The sequence below is a fragment of the Musca domestica genome, unplaced genomic scaffold (genome assembly GCF_030504385.1).
Source record: "Musca domestica strain aabys unplaced genomic scaffold, Musca_domestica.polishedcontigs.V.1.1 8, whole genome shotgun sequence".
Taxonomy (NCBI): Eukaryota; Metazoa; Arthropoda; class Insecta; order Diptera; family Muscidae; genus Musca; species Musca domestica.
Window position 1 is genome coordinate 2,775,672 of NW_026712409.1, and position 25,145 is coordinate 2,800,816.

General features: G+C 38.2%; 2 protein-coding genes across 2 annotated transcripts; one reads left to right on the forward strand and one right to left on the reverse strand.

Annotated features, from left to right (window-relative positions):
- Positions 1 to 1,263: 1,263 nt before the first annotated feature.
- LOC101898047 (uncharacterized) lies at positions 1,264 to 6,784 on the reverse strand. The gene is made up of 4 exons (XM_005191410.3): positions 5,562 to 6,784; positions 5,228 to 5,511; positions 2,322 to 2,554; positions 1,264 to 2,260 (listed from the first exon to the last, which is right to left on the reverse strand). The coding sequence occupies exons 1-4, from the start codon at positions 6,757 to 6,759 to the stop codon at positions 1,342 to 1,344; spliced, it is 2,634 nt and encodes an 877-aa protein (XP_005191467.2). The 5' UTR covers positions 6,760 to 6,784; the 3' UTR covers positions 1,264 to 1,341.
- Positions 6,785 to 9,128: 2,344 nt separating this feature from the next.
- LOC101896260 (uncharacterized) lies at positions 9,129 to 10,212 on the forward strand. Its single transcript, XM_005191398.4, has 3 exons — positions 9,129 to 9,330; positions 9,528 to 9,706; positions 9,770 to 10,212. Exons 1-3 carry the CDS (start codon positions 9,267 to 9,269, stop codon positions 10,049 to 10,051), a joined length of 525 nt encoding a protein of 174 aa, XP_005191455.2. The 5' UTR covers positions 9,129 to 9,266; the 3' UTR covers positions 10,052 to 10,212.
- The last annotated feature ends 14,933 nt before the right edge of the window (positions 10,213 to 25,145 follow it).

Below are 25,145 nucleotides of genomic sequence, written 5' to 3' on the forward strand. Positions count from 1 at the left end.
CGTCGACCTGCACAGACAATTTTCTGTCTTAGGCTGTAGTATCCATTTGGAACTTAAAATAACAAATTTGAAACAATTCCGATGAATAATGTCGCTAAAATCATCAAAATACCGAATGTCGGAAGGTACCGTTGTATGGGGGCTATACGAAGACGTCGACCTGCACAGACAATTTTCTGTCTCAAGCTGTAGTATCCATTTCGAACTTCAAATACCAAAGTTGAAACAATTCCGGTGAATAATGTCGCTAAAATCATCAAAATACCGAGTATCGGGAGGTACTTATGTATGGGGGCTATATGAAAACGTGGACCTACATGACCCATTTACAAGCTCAACCTGCCTACTGGAAAAATAAACACGTGTGCAATGGCTCGTAAGCTGGACATATCGCAATATTCCATTAGGCAAATAGTGAAAGGAGAGCTCGGGGTAAAGCCATTGAAATTCCAAAAACTGCAAGAACTTACACCACAACGGAAAGAAAATAGACTCAAAAGTGTTAAAAAGTTGCTACGCTTGCCCGAAAGTGGTGAACTGCCGAATTTGGTTTTCTCCGATTAGAAAACATTCGTTGTCCAGCAGCTTGTACTTGTCAAAGAGGTCAGCTGAAAATGTGCACCTTTGGTTAGCTACCAGAACTCAAGCACCGGTCATGGTGATGTTGTGGGCCGCCATAACAGCCAATGGTCGCTCTCCGCTGGTAATAATCGACCCTGGCATCAGAATAAACGCCGAATTTTATTGCGAAAATATTCTGGAGGGTGTATTAAAGTCTTGGCACGCAAACATTTTGGCCGCATACCTTGGACATTCCAACAGGACTCAGCACCATCGCACTCATCACGCGCCACCCAAGAATGGTTACAAAATGAGGTTCCTCGCTTCATTTTCAGCGCACAATGACCACCAGAATCTCCGGATCTTGTGTCTGGAGTGTTTTGGAAAGTAAGGTTGGCACTAAAAAATACCAAAGTGTCGATCACCTCAAGCAAGCACTTCGCCGGGAATGGGTCAAAATACCGTAGAGCAACATTCGGGCAGCGTGTGACGGTTTCATTGGCCGTTTGAAGGCCATAATTCGTGCCAAAGGTGACCAATTCGACATTTCCGAGATTTTTTGCTTTCATTCAAAAAAAAAAAAAAAAAATAAAAAACAAAAAATTTAAAAATGATGCCATATGTCTTTGTTGCAGTTTTTTTATCTCACCCTGTATACTTCCTCCTAAATTCGAAAACATAGACAAAACCAGAAAGGCCAAATATATTTTTCAATTTGAACAACACAACGAAAATTTATTCTCAAATATTTAGTTCTATTCTCCATCTCTCAATTAGACCTCAATCTAATCTTAGGTATTTCATAGCTTGTCCACTTTGCAGCGGATATATTTCGCCAATGTTGTACATCAAATCAACAACATGGGTTGGACGAAGCATTCGCAATGGCGTCCACGTCAGGGTATTCACATCGCAGTGGATGTCCGGTTGCACTTCAATGGGCATTGATATCTCATTGTACAACGTGCGGCCGTCCACGCTTCGACATAGGGTGCAGGGTAAGCCGATTTGGTCAGCCAGGGCTTTGAAGAGCACCGATCTCTCAAATTGACAGCCAGTTTTAATCTGTCCCAAAGGAATAAAGTTGCAATGCAGCTCCTTGGCCAGCTCTTTGAGATGGCATTCCACCAAATGTTGAGAGCATTCTTCTGGGCCATTTAAATCAAGGGATGGTAAATTGTTTGACAATGCCTGAGCCACGATTTCGCTTATGATTTTTATTTTCGTGGTGAGACCAACAAAATCTAATTCTGACAAAAGCATCCCACATGATAGCCTCGGATTAATTTCACATTCTTGTAATCGCCCAAATAATTGTGTTAAAATTTGGGGCAATTTCGCATCACCCGGAGTTCGGCAGTAACACCACTCATCGGGATTGTTTTGTCCCTGGTACTCCTCCGGAGTCAAGCAATTCATCGGTATTCTTATAACACTCTGTTGCGGGGCTATTTCTCTCTGGAAATTCACCACCAGTATTGGCTGCAATGGGGACACCTCCTCCTTGAGAATGGTCTGGAATATGCGAAAATCGTCAAATGCTTTTTTTGAGACATAGAAATCGTGTGCTTCCGTGGAGTCGGTGAAACCCAGGTAATTGGCAATGCAAAACTTCAAGGTTGGTGTTTTGGAGAGAATACTCTCCTTGGCCGTATTCCAGTTGGGAACACAAAATGCATTTTCTGGTTGCCTCACAAGGCTGTGGTAGGGAAGAAAATTGTGTTTAATAAATACTAAAGTAAAGAATCGACATTGCTTACATTTCCAAAATACCATGATCTATATACTCGCAAAGAAATTCCCGAAACTGACAAGTTTGCATTATAAAATTGCAGGCAGCTGTTTTCACGGTATTCGACAGCGACTTGAGGCCTCTCTTGATGGACGCTCCAATGTGACAGTTCAGTAATATTTGGGGGTCATACCCCTCACTGGCAATTGTGGCCAAACAACGGAATATACTGCTAACCAAAATAGCTGAGGAGAACGAATTCTGGCAATGATTGAAAAATGTTTTCAATTTTAAGAAAAACAAAAGAAAAAAAAAAAGATGCCAAATTTTGAAAAAATTATAAATCACATGTAAAGCGAATTGAATTTACGGTCAAGTTTAAATTTTCTGCAAGGGAATAATTTTTTTTATCAAAATCAGGTTGGGAGCCCAAGTGGAAAATGTCGATCCACTTCTATTTGAATACATTATAGTTCTCCGAAAACAGAAACAGAGGTTTTCCCAAATTTTCCAGATATTGGATACAATATGGCGATATATAAGGAGTGTGACGGCGAAAATCCTTCGTCATTTTTGCCCACACAAAACACTATCTTATATTCCAATTGCCTAGCAAAATTCTTGCGAGCAACCACACTAAAGAGAGGTAAACCGTTATCGCAACAACACACAGCATCACTCATCACTACCATTGGCGGTGATGAGCACATGTGATGTTGTTGTGATAACCAAATTTTTCGTAAACAAGTTCCCGTTACTCCACTGCGAACACGTGGTGGAGCCGGGTATAAAAGGGCAGGCAATGGCAGAATCGGGGCAGTCAGCGACAGACCTTGAAAGTGAAAACATCGACCTCGGTAAGTAAACTAACATCTCATCGAAGCCTGGGCATCCTTGTGTATCCTGAGAATATCCCCACCCATTCTAACGACATCCTTGTGAGTTCATTCATTATCCTTGAATATCCTATAATGCTTGAGTACTTATTAAGGTCTCTTGCAATCGTATCCTAGATCCTTTTAGTGCTTGAGTACTTATTAAGGTCTCTTGCAAACGTATCCTAGATCCTTGTAGTGCTTGAGTACTTATTAAGGTCTCTTGCAATCATATCCTTGAATATCCTGTAGTGCTTGGGTACTTATTAAGGTCTCTTGCAAACGTATCCTAGATCCTTGTAGTGCTTGAGTACTTATTAAGGTCTCTTGCAATCATATCCTTGAATATCCTGTAGTGCTTGAGTACTTATTAAGGTCTCTTGCAATCATATCCTTGAATATCCTGCAGTGCTTGAGTACTTATTAAGGTCTCTTGCAATCATATCCTTGAATATCCTGTAGGGCTTGAGTACTTATTAAGGTCTCTTGCAATCATATCCTTGAATATCCTGTAGTGCTTGAGTACTTATTAAGGTCTCTTGCAATCATATCCTTGAATATCCTGTAGTGCTTGAGTACTTATTAAGGTCTCTTGCAAACGTATCCTAGATCCTTGTAGTGCCTGAGTACTTATTAAGGTCTCTTGCAATCATATCCTTGAATAGCCTGTAGTGCTTGGGTACTTATTAAGGTCTCTTGCAAACTTATCCTATATCCTTGTAGTGGAAGATCTCCTGCAGCCGTATCCTTGAATATCCCGTAGTCTGCTTGAGTACTTACCCAGGTCTCTCGCAGAGAATCCATCCCGAATCCTGAACACCCTGTTCCTGTATCCTTGTCCTGTTCCTTGAGTACTTATCCAGGTCTCGAGTGGAAGAACCCCCAATCCCGGACCGAAGACGAGTAGGATAATTATTTTAATCTATAGTTATATATAGTTCAAATTTCATTTACAATAAAACATAATAATATTAAAACGTAAACCACTGTCTTTCTCTTCCTGTCTCAAAAATAAAATATCTGTACGAACCCCTGGACCCCGACGAGCTATTCTAGCCAAAGGGGAGAAATCCTGTCGTTACATGAGGTATACGGGCACGTCTATGGACAATCTTGTACCTCAAGGATTGTCATCTACCAAATCTTCTTAAATACTAAATTTGAAACAATTTCATGGTTAAATGCGACTGGGATTATAAAAATACCGAGTATCGGTGGGTATCGTTCAATGTTCTGCCACCGGAGCTAGAACCCATTTTGACCTAAAATTACCAATTTTCATCAAAATATCGAATATCGGAAGGTACCGTCAAATGGGGCGATACCAAAACGTGGACCTATGCAAACATTGTTTTGCCATACGAGCTAGAACCCATTATGATCTCCAAATATCAGTTTTTAGACCAATCCGTAGAAAAATGTCCCAAAAATCATCAAAATACCGAGTATCGGAAGGTACCATTATATGGCGGCTATACCAACCAATCATCCTAGACACCATACAAATTGTTCTGCGAAGCTCTACGTCAAATAATATGGGCTGTATCGTGATTTCAACAGACAGACGGACATCGTTAAATTGACTTGGAGTTTTCTGTTGATCAAGAATACATATACACTTTATGGGGTCTACGACGAATATTTAGGGATGTTACAAATGGAATGACCCTTCTTTTAAAGGCGGATAACTACATACACAATTATTTCCAAAGAGGTCGCCAGATATCACTGCTGAGTTTCTTTACTAAACGGAGTGGAACGATATTGTCCATTTTTCCACCTCCCCTTGCAGCAATACAAATATTGGGATTTGCAAAGTTTAGACCTTCCAGGGCGATGGGTACCAGGAGAAATAGACCCATATTGCCCTTCTCCGAACTCGATGCAGATGGAAAGACAGACAGACGAACGGACACCATTAGATCGACTCTATATGTCCAGAAACGGATCTGAACCCGTTATTGCGATGACTTACATCCTCCATATCATATAGCCATATGGCAAATGTTCCTATGTACTTTCAGACTCAATTGATATACCACTCGGCATCTCCACTTACCGTCAGCAGCACGGCTATATTTCTTATCAAATCGGAACTTTCCAACGGACAGAAGGACTGACTTGTGTCCTTCGCCAATATCTCGACGAGTTTCAATAAATTCAAAAGTAAATCAGTCGATAGTTGTATTGAATTCTGTGCAAATATCATTGCCAAAGTTTCCATTACTTGTGTCCGATGAAGTTGATCACTAGTTTCCACAAAAGCGAACTTCAATAATTTCAGTAATAAATTTAATGCCTCCTCTCGCATCTCTATGTTGACATCCACATTGATTAGGATTCCTGCAAAACAATAACTCAATGAAGTAAAGTTCAAAATTTTCCTCACCAACCTAATATCGTTGTAACAGCCCTAGATTGTTCGGTGCTATATCGTTCCAGTTCCAAAATTTGACATGCAGCTCTCCTGTGCGTTATCAAGCGATGCAGGCCCTTCAAAATATGGACAGAAGGCATGCTACGCTCGTCAACTAGACAATCCTTCAGCTTGTACAAGATGCCAGATTCCGCTAAAGCTGTCTCATATTGAGAAAATTTGGCAATTTCGCAAAGGACTTTTAAGGGTTGGCAGGAGTGCTCAAAATAAAAGTCGTCGAGCGCCAGAACCGACATAAACTGCTCAAATAAATTGTGTAGAAAAAATACATCTACCATTGCCTTGTTCCGCATGGCCGATGAAAGGACATCCACGACGTGTTGAGTTTCCGATATCTCTCGATTCGCACAAAACATTTCCGTCAATTCTCTCAAAAGGGAAATCTGAAGCGAGTCGGAAAAAAGTGATCCACTTTCCGAGTTCGCATTGCCCAGGAGAATTGCTAACAAGTTAAGTGTGGTCCTGCGTATGTCCATAAAGTCTGAAGCTAAATGGCAAATAATTCGTTGGATGGGAAACTGCCTTTGAACGAAAAAGTTTTGAATCCCATTAGCATCGAGGACTCTCAAAATTCGCTCCACTAATTTCATTGAATTGAGAATCACATCAGGATTGTTGGAAATGGACAACTGGTGCAACAATTTGTCTAGGCATTCCGTGTCCTGCGATAATGTCTCGCTCATTCTCGGATCATCCGAAAAATTGCAAAGGATAACAAGCAGATATTCCAAACAAAGATCATCCTCTTCGCAACGATATTGGAGCTGGACAGCTTTTACCAGTTTCCAGCTTTGCTCCTGATCCAAATCAACTAACCTATTCATGTTTTCCAAGATATGATTGGCCAGATATAATGAAAACCTCCGAATAATGGCATTGACGGAATCGCGATAAAATCCTTTGCCACTCAGCAAATCCAAGACTTTGTGCCGTTTTAATAGCTCCACATTGTCATCACCTTTCCTCACATATTCCGTGAGATGCTTGAGAACATTTACCAAAATCACTTCCTCTTCGGAATTTAATAGCAGCAGAATGCTTTCGATACGCTCCAAGCGGATCGTTAATTCTGGAAATTCCACAACTTCGTTCATTTTTCGGTCAACAAAATCATTCGGAGACGGGTTTATTAGCTTTTTGCCACGGCTTGACATGACGAGTCTTTCCTTGAATCAACTACAAACAAATTATCAGAAATTTATTTCCATTATTTGATTTTGACAAAAAAAAAAAAAAAAAGACAAACCTGTGAGGATTACAGTTCGCAACACAAAGTAAAATAATTTCAGTAGATTATGAAAGTAGAACTGAATCGACGCTTTGAAAATTAACACCTATATAGAGGGGCTAATATCTCCTCTGCTCTCTTCCAGTACCACCAAGAATCTACTTTTTTTTGCAATTTTCTCCGTTGTCATGAAGCGATTATCGGTTATCGTAGTAACACTTTTGAATTCTTGCAGTTCTGGAACGGAACAATCTTTTTCCATTCTTCTTTTTTATAGCCTCCACCATACTATGGAGGGTATATTAACTTTGTCATGTAAGACCCATCAAGGTATATATATTCTTGATCAGCGTAAAATTCTATGTCGATTTAGCGATGTCCGTCTGTCTGTTGTAATCACGCTGTCTTTCAAACGAATCGAGATAGAAGGCTAAAATTTTGCTGACATATTAATTTTGCCAGTAGGCAGGCTAAGTTCGTAAATGGGCTATGTAGGTCCACGTTTTCATATAGCCCCCATATAACGGTACCTCCCGATATTCGGCATTTTGATGATTTTGGCGACATTATTCACCGGAATTGGTATTTTAAAAATCTGAGACAGAAAATTATCTGTGCAGGTCTACGTCTTCGTATAGCCCCCATATAACGGTACCTCCCGATATTCGGTATTTTGATGATTTTAGCGACATTATTATTAACCGGAAATGTTTCAAATTTGGTATTTGAAGTTCGTAATAGATACTACAGCCTGAGACAGGAAATTATCTGTACAGGTCTACGTCTTCGTATAGCCCCCATATAACGGTACCTCCTGATATTCGGTATTTTGGTGATTTTAGCGACCTTTTCCACCGGAATTGTTTCATATTTGGTATTTGTAGTTCGTAATGAATACTACAGCCTATGACAGGAAGTTTCCTATGCAGGTCTAGGTCTTCGTATAGGCCCCATACAACTGTACGTCCTTATATTCGGTATTTTGACGATTTTAGGTACAATACTCACCGAAATTGTTTGAGATGTCGTGTTTGAAGTTCGTAATGGATGCTACAGGCTTTAACAGAAAAATATCTATGTATAGGTCCAGGTCTTCGTATAGGTTCGATGTAACGGTACCTCCCTATGTACGCTATTTTGATGATACATTATTCACCGTTTATTTCAAGTTTCGAATTTGAATATGGTAATGGCTCATGACAACAATACCTATGTAGGTCCACGTCGTATAGACCCCGATATAACGGCTATATCCGGTATTTTTAAGATTTTAACAGAATTTTTAACGGATTCTATTTTTAAAAGATTCCAAATTCGTTCACATGGTGGAGGGAATTCAAAGTTCGGTCCGGCCGAACTTACTGCTTTTTAACTTGTTAATTTTTCAGATTAAAATTTATTGAAATTACTGAATTTTAGGGATATATAGTTGTCGGAAATATCACAGATAATAATACACAGCTTATTAGCACTCCAGAAGGAGTGGTTCAAAGGTCAACATTTTCAAAGAAAAAAATGTATCACATAGAGTAAGAAAAGACGATTCGATTTTGTGCAAACTTTGCAAATCCTTAGATGGTTGGCAGTTCAAAATGTTAACCCTTTGTGTGGGAGGTACCAGATCTACCATCTTTATAACACATATTGTAGTAATGGAAACATGAGCTTCATGCGTATTCAAAATGATGACCCTTTGTGGCGGGGGGTGTGGTGTTGGTTTTACAGGAGGAGTGGACCGATATATTCCATCTCCACACCAGACCTTGGATGAATAAAACTATTGTGATGTGCGCAATTTGAAGACTATCGGAACCTTACACCACATTTTATAAGAGTTATAATTATTCCAAAATTTGATCGTTTGTGGGTGAAGTACTTGACGGAGTGGACCGTAAATTATTTTCTTTGAAAATGTTGACATTTTGTGGGGGAGGGACGGATATTGCCCATCTCTGAAATCTTTTTCCATGAAATTATTTGTGTGTGTTTTTTTTTTTTGTAATTTGTGAAAAATGCTTCATCTTCAAATGCTTAGTTCCGTTTCCGGTTTCAATGGTTTTTCGAATTTCGTAAAGTGTAGCATTGCCAACATAAGATATTATAACGAAGTGCAAATGGTTCTTGTCAATTTTTGGGTTTCTTACTTCGAAAACAAATGGTTCTTGACTTTGCTAAAATTAGTCCTTTTTTCCCTTTCCACCTCCTGCTTCTACTTTTCCTGCTGGCAACACTTTCCAATATCTAAAGTAAAACAAATGCGCATGTCCTTCCTTGTCGATGTCCTTTTCACTGACATTTACATTTCAGAATGTCTTCCTTTGGCGTAGATTTGTAGCGTTTTCAGTTAAGAAAAAAAACCTAAAAAAATAGTGAAAAGTTAGAAAAGTTATTGCAATTTTCGGTTGTTTTGAGTTATATTTTTCTAGATTTAAGATGCTCACCTACCACACGGCTCTACAGATTCTATGGATATCATTTAGTTTTAATCAATATACCAGTAAGTAGTCCTTCCTTGGCTCCATTCGGGAGCAATGTACTGTTCCACCCCCGCCCTTGTTGCTTTACGTGTAGTGCGTGTGTGTGTCTTGTTTGTTAATTTGTTTTGTGTGTGTATTCTTACTCTGGCGACGACAATGACGATATTGACGATGATGATGATGATGATTGTGCTGGTGGTGGTGTTATTGGCAACAGTGGCAGGACAATCCTTAACCACTGCTATACACCGTACCCAAGCTGCCCAGGAACGTATAAATGACTTGAAGTGCTACAAGTGCGACACCATGGACGATGGCGAACTCTGTGTGGATGTTGTCAATTCGAATGCCACCAACTTCGTGCACAAATGTGAGGGCGATGAGTTCATTTGCATGGTAAGGATTGGATTTTCGTTTTCTGGAGGGTTGGGCTAATCCTTTCTTCCTCTTTTTTTTCAGGTCAAACGTTTCTCCTATACCACCTCCAATGAAAATTCCACCAGCTCCCCCAAGATGTGGTCCCTGGATCGCCGTTGTGCGGTCAACTGTGAACCCGGTTGTATAGTCATAGGTGAGCGTACCAAGTTGTACGCCTGTACATCGTGTTGCGAATCACCCATGTGTAATACCGGCAAAGGTTCCGCTGCGTCCGTTCTCGCCTTTGGTCGCATTGAGACGGGCATTGGAACGTCGTTGAGTCTTCTGACATTGGTCAAATGTTTCCTCCATTACATATCGTAAAGGGTTTACATAGCCAATTGTTGTTGTACTCCAAGAGAATAGAGAAAAACCCAAAATTCCAAAAAAAAGAAGAGGACCAGTGCCAAGTTCATGTCTATTTTTTTCGACACGATTTTATTTTTCGAAAGAGAAAACAAAAACAATACAAAACCGAAAGCAAATCTCTTAGAATTTATTAAAGACTTCCTTTATGTAGTTGTTCAAGAAATTATTTAAATAAAATAGTTGTACAATTTAAATATTTACACAAACAAACACATGCAACAGGCTCTTATGCATTTGGAACGGTTTAATGGCAAGGGCTAGCTGGCCCGTACAAAAGCTTTGTTCGTGTATGTTCCGCAGACATGAAAATCGGGAGAGTAACTATCCTTCTCATGGCATCAATCAACCGGACCTCCTACTTCCGGTGGTGAGTTTTCTGATCGATGGTGAGTTTTAAACACAGAAATATGATTGTGTGTAAGGTGTGGTGAATTGCCCATGGGCCAGCGCTGGTTAAACCTCTATTTATACCCTACACCACAAGGTGGTCAGGGTATTATGTCTTTGTGCATATGTTTGTAACAGGCAAAAGGAAACGAGATAGACCCATAGTTCCTTTTGATGATCTGCATAGAATCACATTCTGAGTCGATTAATGCATGTCCCCCCGTCCGTCTGTCCATGTATTTTTGTAAACAAAGTACAGTTCGCAATTTATTGCCATATCCTGATGAAATTTTGCATAAATCATTTGCTTGGCCCAAGGACGAACCCTATTCAAATTGGAGATAATCGGTAAAAATTTAGATATAGCTCCCATATATATCTTCGTCCGATTTGCTTTTTATTGTGCACCAAACGTCTTATATCAGTTCGAATAGTATGGCATTTTGCACGCACAATCAGATTGGACCTGAAAATAAGTATGCAAATTTGATCGAAATCGGTTCAGATATAGCTATAGCTCCCATACATATTGTTCATCCGATTTGTTATTTTTGTCCTCCGCAGCCGTAATATGCACTCTGTAACAACAATATTTGGGGAAATATATCAAATACAGCTCGGAAATACATTTTCTAAATTTTATCGAGATCGGTTCAGATTTGGATATAGCTCCCATATATAACTTCGTCCGATTTACCATTTATTGTCCACCAAACGTCTAATATTTGCCCAAATGGGATGAAATTTGGCACTTACGACCGAATTGAGTCTAGAAGCTAGTATGTCAAATTTGCTGAAGATCGGTTCAAATATAGCTATAGCTCCCATATATATTGTTCATCCGATTTGTCATATTTGTTACCCACAGCCCTAATACTCAGAGAAATATATCAAATACAGCTCAGAAATATCTTTGCCAAATTTTATCAAGATCGGTTAAGATTCGGATATAGCTCCCATATATATCAAATGGGCAATACAAGTCTGAATTTAAAAGATACAAATGCTTCGGCATATTTAGTCTTTTGAACTTTAAATTATAATTATAAGCATAGCGTGTACGATTGAATTCTCCCATAAAAACTTTTAATTGTTATGCGTAGCTCTACTAAATTAGGAAAGTGGTGTAGTCCATCATAAAGTCGGCAACGCCCGACTTTAAGACTTTCTTTACTGGTTTTTTCTCAAAATTTACAAGCAATGAACATGTCCGCTACAAAAACCACAGCCATACTGTTTCTTACATGGAGGGTTGAAATGATGGATCGCCGCCAGGCAGCATACTGGTAACTATTGCTCCGTTCCAGAATCTGCATAAAGGAGAAATCGGTTATCGTAATAAAAACTTTTACATTCTTGCAGTTCTAGAGATTTCAAAATATTTGACAGGTTATTATAACGTAATTGCGAACAAATGAGGATTAAAAACAGAGCCCCTTATTGGCCAACAGACAGAAATTTTGGCGCGTAGAGGAAAACATTTTAAGCCTCTTTGTATAATCTGGCCTATGGTAGACTATACAACCGAGTGTGGCAAGGGGATGTAAGAGCTATAAAAGAGAATTTCAATCACACCACCAGAGCGCGGCTAACAGGTTGCATCCAGCTTTACTCATTTACCTCACTCACATAAGATGAGTTTCAAACCTATATATGGCAACTTGGAACGGGATCTAGGATAGGTTATAAATATTACGATGCACAAATTGTAGGTCCTGGATCGTGTTTGAAATTTATTTGTTTTCTTTTTATATGACTTCAGAGGGTATATAATTTGATACGACTAAAGCAGATATTTTTAGGTATCTTTGGACGAAATCCGTTTCAGGGCATTAGAGGCGTCTGTCCGTCTGCTTGGCTGGTGTGTACTCTTGAGGGGAGTATCCGATGGGGATTATATTTGGTATATCGTAATATTACTAGCAAACTTAGGTCGCGTTCGGAGATGGGCAATATCGAGTAATGTGGTTTTCACCTCGGCTAAGGTAAGCTCAGCTGTATCCAGGGTCTCCATTCGGATCCACTTAACCATATGAAATATGATGGATAGATTTCTCCCCTAGGTGTAAATCAGATATTTTTTCGATTCAAATACTAAATTACAATCTAACCATATACGATAATCGCATACGATTGATTGATTGAATTTGGAATATAGAATGGCGAATTGCGACTTCATAGGTGGTCGGGAATTCGAAGAGGACTTATTTAGTTAATTATCGGGAGTTCGACGTTTACAATGTCTCCTACGTAAGAGGGTGAACGACTGATTGATGTGAAGTATGGTTAGCGGACTGTTCGAAGGGGATAGGGTGTCCGTGGGTGTTGAAAATTGAGGAAGGTCAGGATTTACCATGTTTGTGTTCGGCTGACGCTGGCGTTCTGGGTGTTTCCGATTTGAAGGTAGACGTGAACTTGTAGATGGTCGCCACATGATTGATGGTGCTGAAGATGTTGACGATTTGGAGGTAACCGGGCAAATATGGTAGTCAGTTTTCGACAGTTTGCATAAAATCAATAATTACGCTGTTTGTGTTCGCAGCGACGTCGGTGGGATGTTGACGATTTAAAGGTAATAGGAAACTCATTGTCGTTGGTTGTCTACGGGTTAAATGATTCAATCACGAATTACGATGTCTGTGGTTGGGTTGTTTGATGTCCAGGTCTTCGGAGATGGATAGGAGGATTCGTGGTAAAATCATTAGGGAATGACAGTTCACTCTAGAGATACTCGGGAGCATCAGTCTAGGTCTTCTAAGATGTTTGTGGCTTCATTGGGGATCTGTAGCTTATTGTGGATATCATCGGGAGTCGACGCCTATGCCTTTGCAGAGAGATCGGTTTCCGATCGAGTTCGGCAGCTCACAGGTGATATGTTTGCGGGCGAATGTCCTGGCCTTTGCGGATGGATCGGAACTCGTTTGGATTCGGCAGCTCACTGTGGGTATGTTCGGGTTTAGCTACTTGGGTCTTCTAGCAGGCACTGCGTTTTCTGACTACCTGGAATTCACAGCTAATGTTTGAGCTATGATAAGGTACAACGAGCCGAAGGTACAACTTGTAGAACGACGAAGCTCTATGTAATTCCTGCGAGCCGAAGCTCTTGTATAACGACGAAGCTCTATGTAATTCCTGCGAACCGAAATTCATCCAAAACAATGGGCCGAGGTCTCTGTGTAAATGAATTATTGGCCCCTTAACATAATGAGAGCCAGTCTAGAAAAAATGTATTTCCGGGTAACGTATTTTTTAGTCGGAGGACACAACATGATTCAGAAAATTACTAACTAACCTTTGGGAAGACCCCGGCAAACCTTGTATGTGAGCGGTATTACCAAGTAAATGAGAATTATTTGCCCTATGCGGTAATGGGCATCTTGCCGAAAGCTGAATTGTCCATTTCGCGCCCAACGAATACTAGGATGGTTGGTTGACACTGATATCATTGCTATCGTCGCATGTTCTTGTGGCCTTGCCGTTGTTGTTGTTACTATTGATACAATGGGTGTGGTTGTATCTTCTGACTAAGGTATTTGATGAAATCTTCACTTTACAATCCACTTCACTCCTTCCGGTACCTTTCCCAGAAAAGGTCAACATTTTCACTAAAAATAATTAACCTCATGGAAAAAGAAAGGGTCATCCGATTTGGTTCCTATTATTTGTCTCAGTCTAGATCAGGTACGAAAATAGAAATGGCCCACACAATCAAGTACCTCGCTTAAAAACGCTCAAAATTTTGAATAACCTTACTTCTTAGGAAATGTAAAATATAAGTGCGATTTTCGTCAAAATACCAAAATTTCTATTAACACATGATCTGGGGTAAAGATGGGATATAGCGGACCACTCCTTCTTGTCCCTCCCACACAAAGAGTCAATATTTCGAATAACCATAATGCTCATAAAAAGAGTTTGTTTAACTTGTCACATCTTAATATTTTTCCCAACACTAGATCTTGTGTTGGTGTGAAGATCGGATATATCGCTCCATGCTTCTGGTACCTCCACCACAAATGGTCAAACTTTTTAATAATTATAACCCTCATAGCATGCGAACCAAATCAGCGATTTTCTTTGAACTTCGTGTATACCAATATATTTTTTTTTTTCAAACCTAGAGATACGGAGTATATTGGCCCTCACCTTCTGATACCTCCACCACAACTGGTCAAACATTTGAAGTAATTCTATCTCTAAATATTCTCGAATCTAAATCTACAATCTAACCTCAGATTGAAATATTTCCAATTTATTTCCAAAATAGAATTGGCTTAACATTTTACATCCATCCACAATGTAGCTACCTATACTCGTGGGTATGTACATATGTGTGTCATGGAATATATATTTTTCAAAATTATTCAACAAATGCGGATGATGACAAAATCGTTATTTCGGTTATTAGTGGCATTGCTGTTGCTGTTGTTGTTGTTGTCGTCGTCATCGTTATTGTAACAGAGATTTTGGCCAACGAGAAATGGAAGTGGGAAAAATCAAATCCCAACCAGAAAATTGATGAAAAACTGTTAATTTTCGAATCAAAGCGAATTTGTAAAACAAACCATGGAATCAACCAACCAACCATGGAATACACACACATACGCTCACACACACACACACGCGCTCACTCACAAAGACAAATGAACAATCTGAACCCCAATGCTAAACCTCTGTAGCCATGTTGTTGCATTTTCTATTTGTTATTTGTGTGTAGGTATGTGTGTGTGTAACTTTTTTTGGAAATAGGGATTTGAATTAATGTGTGTACATATGCTCCGAGGTTTTGAACTTACAAATATTGATGTGTGTGAGTGTGTATGTGTGCATGTTTGGTTTTCGGTACAAAACATGTGTTTATGATATGAAATCGAAAATCAAATCTATATTTGCCAATCAACTCAACCAGTCAATAGCAATGCCAACAACAACAACAACAACTGCACAACAGCCACACCAGCAGCAACAATTGTTGTAGTGGGAATAACCTCACATTGCTCCCTTCTTCCCCACTGACATGTTTCCGTCCTCTCACCTCCTATAACTGCTACTTCTGCTGCTGGTTGGGATACCTTGGTTACCACCACAACAACATCACAAAGTAATTGTTATCCATTACTTGGAAACTGATTGTGTTCGTACACATACACAGACACACACACACACGTACACATGCATGAACACAACACTTGAAACATTGAAGCAAACAATCGCTCGCACTGACAGGTGGTTAAGAGCTGTGTTATTCTTTAGGCGGGGCGGGAGATGGGTAGAGGAGAGACAGGATGGGCAGTAGCAACACTCCATTGGCCACATAATTTGCACAGATCAACAAAGAGGACGAGTAATTTGGGTCAAACTAATGAAGACATACCAAAATCGAATGGTTGTTGCTGCTTTCTTTCCCATCACCTTCTCCCCCCCTATAACCCGTGGGCATAAAGTATTTCATTAATAACCCCCAAACCCGTAATCAACAGTTGTTGTAAATTTACCTAAAAGTGCTTCTAGTTTTGTTAGACGAATAAATTCTTGGGGTCCTCTTGGAAATACTTAACACATATTTGTTGTTGTTGTTGTTGTAGATAAACAAATACACAAACTAAGTGTTTGACTATCGGATACACATCACAAGAGGTCAAAGATAATTGATGGTTTCGTTTACCTTTTTCCATGGAAGCGTCTAATATGGATTTTATTAAATGTCTGAAATTTGGGGAATTGTAGCATTGCGAAGTTAAATCAATGGTAACCCAGGGATGGGAAGATGTGGGGAAAGTAGATAGTTTCACATTTGGGAAATGGGTTGCCAATAGCAGCAAGTATGTGTTATTTATAAGGCAGATTGACAAGTTATTGTTACCTCAAATACGCTGATTAACCGTTGCCTAAATCGATGAAATATTTACTTTGATTTTCATTTGCGAAAAAAGGAAGACGAACATTTTACACACCACCCTTCGTTAGAGGATGCTCAATATTCAAAAGTCATAAATAATGTAATGTGGGCAAAAAAAGCAAGTTAAAATCTTCTTAAAAGGAAGTAAGTTCGGCCGGGCCGAACTTTGAATACCCTCCACCATTTGGAACGAATTTGGAAAATTTCAAAAAATAAAATCCTTAAAAAATTCTGTTAAAAATTTAAAAAAAAAATCGTATATAGCCGTTATATTGGGGTCTATACGACGTGGACCTACATAGGCATTACCATATTCAAATTTGAAACAATTCCGGTGAATAATGTCGCTAAAGTCATCAAAATACCGAATATCGAGAGGTATCGTTATATGGGGGCTATATGAAGACCTAGAACTGCATAGTCAATTTTCTGTCACAGGCTGTAGTTCCCATTACGAACATCAAATACCAAATTTGAAACATGTTCGGTTAATAATTTTCCTAAAATCATCAAAATACCGAATATAGGGTGTACAAGTTCCAATACCGTCGTATGGACTTGTTGTGGTTCAAATTCTACTGAGTAGATTTTGAGCCGGAATTTATTGTTGCACAAAGACGAACAACAATATTGTTTAGCAAACTACAAACAAACACAAAAGTATTCTGGCGATACTTACGTTTGTTGTCTGCACAAAAGAAAAAGCACTTTAATAATTATTATTTCAAAGTTAAAATGACTCTGTCGGTCAACTTTTTTATTTATAAAAATGCACAATTTTGCTTGATCTGGCGATCCACCTTTTTGAACTTCAAGAAGAAGAGTGCCAACCAAAACTCCTTGACGATGTGACCTCATCGATAGTTTTAATTATCGAGATCGATAAGGTCCATATCGATATCATCGTCTATGGGGTTGGGTCTATTCCCAACATGCCGGGCCCCTTGCACTGGTGCAACCGTTAAAGCTGTTGCAATTTTTTCCAGCACGCTCAGGAACCTGTCCATCATCTGTGGCTGCTGCATTGAAGACTTTTCTTCGGGTTTTACTTCGGGCTATTGTGCGGTATGTCGACTTTGTTGTTTATTTGGTTTTTTGTTTGTGTTTTGTCGACTCTGCTTATTGTTTTGATGTTGCTTCCGCTTTTTTTGCCTTGGTTTCCTCTCAGTGACAGTGTGCGCGTGCCGTGTCTGCAGTTGAGCAAGAATTTGTTGTTGCTGTTGGGTTTGCTGCGCTCTTTGATTGGCATACGGGTGATACCTGGCAAACCCTATGCCACTGTCAATTAGACCTGCCACTACAGGACGATGCAGCATCGTATTGTGCCGGGAACCACACATACGACATGTCCCTGGCCAGGAACAAAATCTCGCTACGTGGTTCCGTCCGAGGCAGTTTTTGCAGTATCTGCGGGCCAATACCACACTCTCTCTTTGCTCCACCGTCATCACTTGAAAAGCGGGACAGTTCCTCAGGTGATGAATACCGTAGCAAACCTGACAGACTTCACCTTGGCCCATATTCATTATTATGTAACTGCAAGAAATATATTGAAAGAAAAAATATCCAAGAGAAAAAAGGGTGCCATTAAAGGCATTGTCTGTTAGATATTTAACCATGATTGGGGCACGCATACACATATATTACATTCTACTGACAACCACTGACTGGGAGTACACATAACTTCACAATAGGACGAGATATGATACCTGTTGTAGTTTTTACATCAACTACTCTTACGTGTTGATCGTGCCCTTCATGCACTTTTACCACACGTCCCATTTTCCAGTCATTCGGAGGTAGCAGTTCATCTTTTACTAGTACCAAGTCATTCTCTTGAATATTTCGTTTGGGATATTGCCATTTGTATCTTTTATGAAGTTCCTGGATATATTCTGTTTTCCATCTCTTAGTAAAGGTATGATGTAGGGCTTTTATTTTTTCCCAACGATTTATTAACGATAAATCGTCAATAGGCATTTCCGGAGCGAATAATAATGGTCCACCTCTTAGGAAATGTGCTGGAGTTAAAGCCTCTAAATATTCCGGATCCTCTGACAATGGTGTTAAAGGCCTAGAGTTTAATACACTCTCTATTCTCACTAAAACAGTGGGAAATTCCTCAAAATTGAACTTTCTTTCAGACATTACCTTTTTGAAATGTGTCTTAAAACTTTTAACTCCTGCTTCCCATAATCCGCCCATGTGTGGAGCGCTAGGTGGAATAAACTTCCACTCGAAGCCATTAACAATATACTTCTCTGAAATTTCTTTGGAGAATTTTTTTATAAATTCATGATATTCCCTCGAGAGAGTACGACTGGCACCCACAAAATTGGTTCCATTATCTGACATTAAACATCTAGGCAAACCTCTTCTACCTATGAATCGTGTAAATGTTGCAAGAAACGCTTCTGTGGATAGTGACGAACACGCTTCAAGATGTATGGCTTTTGTCGAAAAACACACAAATATACATGCATACGACTTTTGATACGGTGAATTTCTCAAATTGCCACTTTTAATTTGAAACGGACCTGCAAAGTCTGTTCCAACATAGGTAAAGGGAAGTGAAAAAGAAGTTCTCTCTAAAGGCAATGCAGCCATTATCTGTGATTCAACATTCTGTTTGTATCTTGCACAAATTACACAATTATGCACTACTTTTTTAACGGTTCTTCTTAGTCTAGGGATGTAAAATTGCCGTTGAACCATGGACATCATAAGTCTTACATCGGCATGCATTAATGTTTTGTGGATAAATTCCAAGAATATATTACATAAATGAGACGAACTTGGCATTATTACTGGAAATCGTTCGTCATTAGATACATTTGCATAAGCTAGACGTCCATTAACTCTCATTACCCCATTCTCATCCAAAAATGGATTCAAAGCACGTAACGGACTTTTTCGTGATATAATTTTCGAATTAATTAAATCATTATATTCTTGGGGATAATGAACCCTTTGCGCCATTCGGGCTAGAACCATCTTAGCGTGATTCAACTCATCTTGAGATAGAAGTTTTCCACTTCCTCCATCTGAATATTCATTTTTTCTTCGCTTATTCTTCATACGATACATATATCCTATAATCCACAATGTTCTGTTATAAGAAGAAAATTTTTGAATCATTTCTTTATAATCATCTTTCTCTATAATTGGTGCACAATGTACTTCAATATTTCGCTTTTCTGGCGGATCTTTCGATACCATATTAGATTCTGGCCAATTATTACCAGGACTTAATAACCACATTGGGTCATTCCACCATAGCGAACATTTACTTAACTCTACAGAATTACAACCTCTTGTTCCAAGGTCTGCAGGATTACATTTCGAAGAAACATGTCTCCAAGTTGCATTTTCGATATTTTTGAATATAGTTGCGGTTCTATTTGCAACAAAAGTATTCCATGTGGATGGATGTTTTTGCAACCATGCCAATACAATTGTTGAATCTGTCCACATGTGGACAGAATAATTTTTCACATCTAATTTGGAGACAACATACTTCATTAAAGATGAGAGCAATACGGCACCACAAAGCTCTAATCTTGGCAAGCTTACTCTTTTTAATGGAGCAACTTTACTTTTCGCTATTAACAAGTTTACTGATGACTTTGATTCTGTGTCCATTCGAACGTATACTGCGGCACAATACGCTTTCTCAGAAGCGTCACAAAATCCATGAAATTGTATATTGCCCTCTAGGCAATAATTAATCCATCTTGGTATTTGAATAGAATCAACACTTGAAAATTGATCCAAAAATGTTTTCCATTTAGTATACGTGGATGAACTTACTCTTTCATCCCAATTAACACCTTCTAACCAAAGGTCTTGCAACAAAATTTTTGCCTGTATAATTAAAGACGTTAACCACCCTGCTGGGTCAAATAATTTCGAAATGGTTGACAAGATTTTCCTTTTAGTTATCGGGGTAGTCACCTCTAGTGACTTCATACTATAAGAAAATGAGTCAGTTAAGGCATTCCAACGAATACCTAATGTCTTTGTTGAACTCATATCTTTAATTCTTAAAAATTCTTCATTTAACAAATCTTCTGATCGGACATTAGAAAGAAGGGTCGGATGATTTGCCGTTATCTTCTTTAACGGAAATCCAGCCGAATTCAAAACACAAATTAATTGTTTTTCCGCCTCCAAAGCTGAGGCAAGAGTATGACCTCCAGTCAATACATCATCAACATATATCTCACTTTTAATTATTTTCGATGCAATTGGGCATTTATCTCTTGACTCTTCCGCCAATTGCAACAATGTGCGAATCGCCAAATAAGGTGCACAGTTTATACCAAAGGTAATAGTACACAATTCATAATCTTTAATATCACTCTGACCTTCTTTTCTAAATAAAATTCTCTGGTATTGTCGATCAGAATCATGAACACATATCTGTCGGTACATTTTCTCAATGTCACCGTTAAACACATACTTATACAGGCGCCAATTCAAAATTACAGACACTAAATCATTTTGTAATATTGGCCCTGTATGTAAAACATCGTTTAAAGAATAAGAGCTTTTTGTCTTACTCGATCCATTAAACACCACTCTCACTTTAGTACTAGAACTTTCTGGGCGAAAGACTGCATGATGCGGTAAATAATATGAAAAATATTTCCCACCAGTACATATTTCTCTTGATTCTGTGGGTTTCATATGACGCAATGACAAATATTCATTTAATACTTCATTATATGACTCCTCAAGGTCTATATTCTTGCTTAACTTTACTTCCATATGTTCATATTGTTTCTTTGCTTTGAATCTGGACGAATCTAGGTACATTTTTTGAGGAAATTCTTCTTTGAAAGATAATTTTACAACGAATCTTCCATCTGATCGACGGTATGTCGTGTTGGTGTAAAATTTCTCGCAATATTCGTCTGATTTCGTGGAAATGGGCACTTCACTTATTTCTTCTTGTTCCCAAAACTTTTTCAATAATTGACTAACGTCATCTTCAGAATTATTTTTTATTTCTATAGACGCTAAACAAATTTCATTGGCTGATATTGGCCCATAGATATACCAACCGTATATCGAATTTTGAGCTATCATATTGCCCAATATGTTCTTTTTAACTCCCTCTAGGATTATATATGGGATAACATCGCTACCTATAAGCATATCAATTTGAGCAGAAATCATAAATCCTGGATCTGCTAACTTCAAATCCTTAATACTTCCCAAATCTGAAATTCTAATAGTCTGCGTCGGCAATAAACTTGTCAAATTTTGCACAACTAAAGCTTCTGCTTCAAATTCAGTTTCATTTATTTCTGAACACAGCGTCAGAACACATTTTTTATTTGAATTAGCCACGACTGTTCCACTCAGTCCACTAATCTTGAAACTAGCTTTTTCAGTTAATATGCCAATTCGTTTAATTATTTTTTGAGTAACGAATGTTCGTTTCGAAGCAGAGTCAATGAGGGCTCTAACTGTAAATATTTCCCCAGAATATTTTACTTTTACTAGAGCTGTAGGCAGCATAACGTCATCATGACTTACTGACACATGTGTTTCCACATTAGAAGTTTGAGCTACAGAATTGGACGAACATGGCATTTCTTCTACAATATTCTCTGTGGTAACTAGAGCATTTGTTTGGCGTCCATTTTCAGAACGATAAGTGTTTTGACTTTCTCTTGCTACCAATCTTGGCTGTGTAGATCTCTCTTGAACGTTATTTGGTAAATGCAGTTTAGTGTGGTGTTTCTTTTTGCAAAACATACACCTATGCACACTAACGCATTCCTGAGAAATGTGTCCATATATAAGACAATTGTTACACAATCTTTTTTCTCTTGCAAATTCAATTCTCTGATTTACACTCATACTATTAAATCTTGAACAATTCTTTAAAATGTGATTTCTATTACACATGATACATCTATTCGATTGTGTCGATTGCGCATTTTGATGCGCTTGAAATTCATCATTAAAGGCAGTTGAAGCTGCTATATTTCTTAGACTGTCTATTCTCTCTAGGACTCTATGTCTGTTTTTTAGAAAATCTTCCATTTGTGACCATTTTGGTAGCTCTGAATGTGATTCGAGCGATTGTTCCCAAAGAGTCAGAGTTTCAACCGGAAGCTTAGTTGAACACAAATATGTCAAAATAGGATCCCATTGATCTACTTGTACCTTATGTGCTTTTAATATAGCTAGACAGTCGCTAACAGTTGATTGAATTCTTTTTATATCTCTGCTAGATTCAGTCTTTGCTGCCGAAAGATTGAATAAAATCTTTAATTGATTATCTACCAGTACCCTCACATTTTCGTATCGCACTGATAATGCTTCCCATGCCAACGAAAAATTCTGATCAGATAACGGGTACCGATCAACAATTCTACCAGCCTCACCCTTTGTTTTGTTACGCAAATGATAGAGTTTTTGCGCAGGTGTGAGTCTGGGATGATTTCCATATATGGCCGTAAACATGTCTCTAAAAGTTGGCCATTGTTCATAACTTCCGTAGAAGTCTTGAGTGTCACAAGGTGGCACTTTAATACAAATTTCCGACATGTCAAAGGTTGTACCCGGAGGATACACAGCTGAGCTGTGAAACAGTGACGGATTTGTAACATCGCCTCTAGCGGTATTATTTTGTTTTCTTTTCTTCAAAATCTCTAATAATTTAGCTTTCGTAGTTTGGTATTTGTCCCTGAGGGACTCAAATATTTTTCTGGCTTCTAATTTATAAGCCTTTTCTTCTTCTTCCTCTATTTCTGCTAAATATACACATTCAAATGCACTGCGTGCATTGTGCCAATCTTCATCAATGGATTCTAGTTTGGTTTCTATTAAAGAATCCGAAAATAGTTCCTCGGGAGTATTCTCCAATTGAATGCACATATTCATAAGGCTGTCGGTTTCGTATTCAAATTTAGCACAAATTGTTGAATCCATTTTGTTTTTCTATTTATTTTTTATATATATTTATATGAGGTTTATTTATTGTTATTTATTATATTTTATTTACTTTTTTTTATTATTTTTTTATTATTATTATTTATTATACAAACAAATTATAATTATCACTTTATTTATTTTTAATAAATAAAATGAAATTATTTTCGTAAATGTTTTTGATTTGCCGTATAATATTATTTTTCTCAGCAAAAGTTTAATTTGTTTTTAAACTTATTGAAAAAATGATTTTAATATATTTTTATGATTTGTTTATTTAATTATTATTATTATTTTTTTTTTTAACTTTTATTATCTTATTATTTATTTTTATTTAAAATTATTTATGTGTATTATTATATTATATCGATTCAATAATTTATGCAAAGTTTTATACGTTACGTCAGAAACTTGCGTTACGTCAGCGAGTAATTGCACAACTTTTCTGACCAAGCAGCTGATCGATAGTCGATATGGTAAGCACAACAGACGGATCGATCTGGCACAATAAACATATGTCAAAAGATTGTTTATTACATCGATTCGGTTTTTAGAACCCTAACAGTCTAGTCGCAATTTTATTAGCGCTCTTTTTTTTACCCAAATATTAATATTATCAGCAAGTGTACTAATTTTAGCAGGTATTCTATCAGATGCTACCGAATCTGATGATACCTGCACCACATACTTCATCAGCAATGGACATTGAAAATCCACTGCAACAGAACCTTACACCACCTGTAAAAATTAATTCCAACAACAACAACAATAAGCGTTTACGGCTAGAAGATGGATCCCTTCCGGCGGAGATTGACATCACAGGACTAAACTATGATCCTAACAATCAAAATAGATTTGCAATGTTTGCAGATCTAGAAATTGAAAGCACTCAGCAGCAACGTCCTCCCAATCGCAACATTGATGAGCCAAAAACAGTATCTGACAAGCAGAAATCAAGAAAAACGTTTTGTCCGCCAATTTTTTTATACAACATTAATGTAAAACGATTAGTTGAACAGCTAGAAAACATGGAAACAAAAATAGAATACAAGCTTAAAAATACGGGTATGAATAAATGCAAACTGTATCTTTCAGATCCCGAAGCTCATATAGCATTGATGGAGAAATTGCGCGAAAACCCAGTACAGGCGTATACATTCACCCCGAAGGAATTGAAAAAAGTCTTATTTGTACTAAGAGGTCTGTATCATGACATTGATGTAGATAACATTAAAACCCTGTTCGATGAAATAATTCCCAATGTTGTTTCGAAGGTTACCAAATTTACAACACCTAGGTCTATAAAAGAAAATATTGATACTGGTCTTCTCTTGATCACATTAGAACCAGGCAAATCTTTAAACGATATTTCTCACATTAAATATATACAGAAACAACCAGTTTTTTGGGAGAAGCCAAAAAGAAAGAATCAGGATATACAATGCCGTCGATGCCAAGCCTGGGGGCATTTATCAAAGAACTGTGCCTCAGTCCGCAAATGTGTAAAATGTGACAAAATTCACTTGCCAGGTGAGTGTCAGAGACTAAAATCCGATACTTCTGACCCATATTGTGTAAATTGCAAAGCAACTGGTCATACTGCAAATTGGAAGGGTTGTCCCGCTTACAAAAACTACGTTGCAGCTCGAAGACAACGTATTGAAACAGCAATAAAAACGACAGAAACTGCCAAACAAAATGTCAAACTTGCCCTATCAACCAGCTTTGTCTCACCAAACAAAACTTTTGCAAGTTTTTTACGACCCACGCCTTGCCACAGTACAAAATCATCCATCATTGACGAGTTTTTGAAAC

Bases quoted from the DNA above. Each gene is read 5' to 3' on its own strand.
- LOC101898047 (XM_005191410.3), bottom strand. From the start codon at position 6,759: ATGTCAAGCCGTGGCAAAAAGCTAATAAACCCGTCTCCGAATGATTTT. The intron at 2,555-5,227 runs GTAAGTGGAGAT...AATCATTGCCAG, and splicing joins ATATAGCCGTGCTGCTGACG to AATTCGTTCTCCTCAGCTAT. The intron at 2,261-2,321 runs GTAAGCAATGTC...TCCCTACCACAG, and splicing joins GATCATGGTATTTTGGAAAT to CCTTGTGAGGCAACCAGAAA.
- LOC101896260 (XM_005191398.4), top strand. From the start codon at position 9,267: ATGCTCACCTACCACACGGCTCTACAGATTCTATGGATATCATTTAGT. The intron at 9,331-9,527 runs GTAAGTAGTCCT...TATTGGCAACAG, and splicing joins TAGTTTTAATCAATATACCA to TGGCAGGACAATCCTTAACC. The intron at 9,707-9,769 runs GTAAGGATTGGA...CTTTTTTTTCAG, and splicing joins GCGATGAGTTCATTTGCATG to GTCAAACGTTTCTCCTATAC.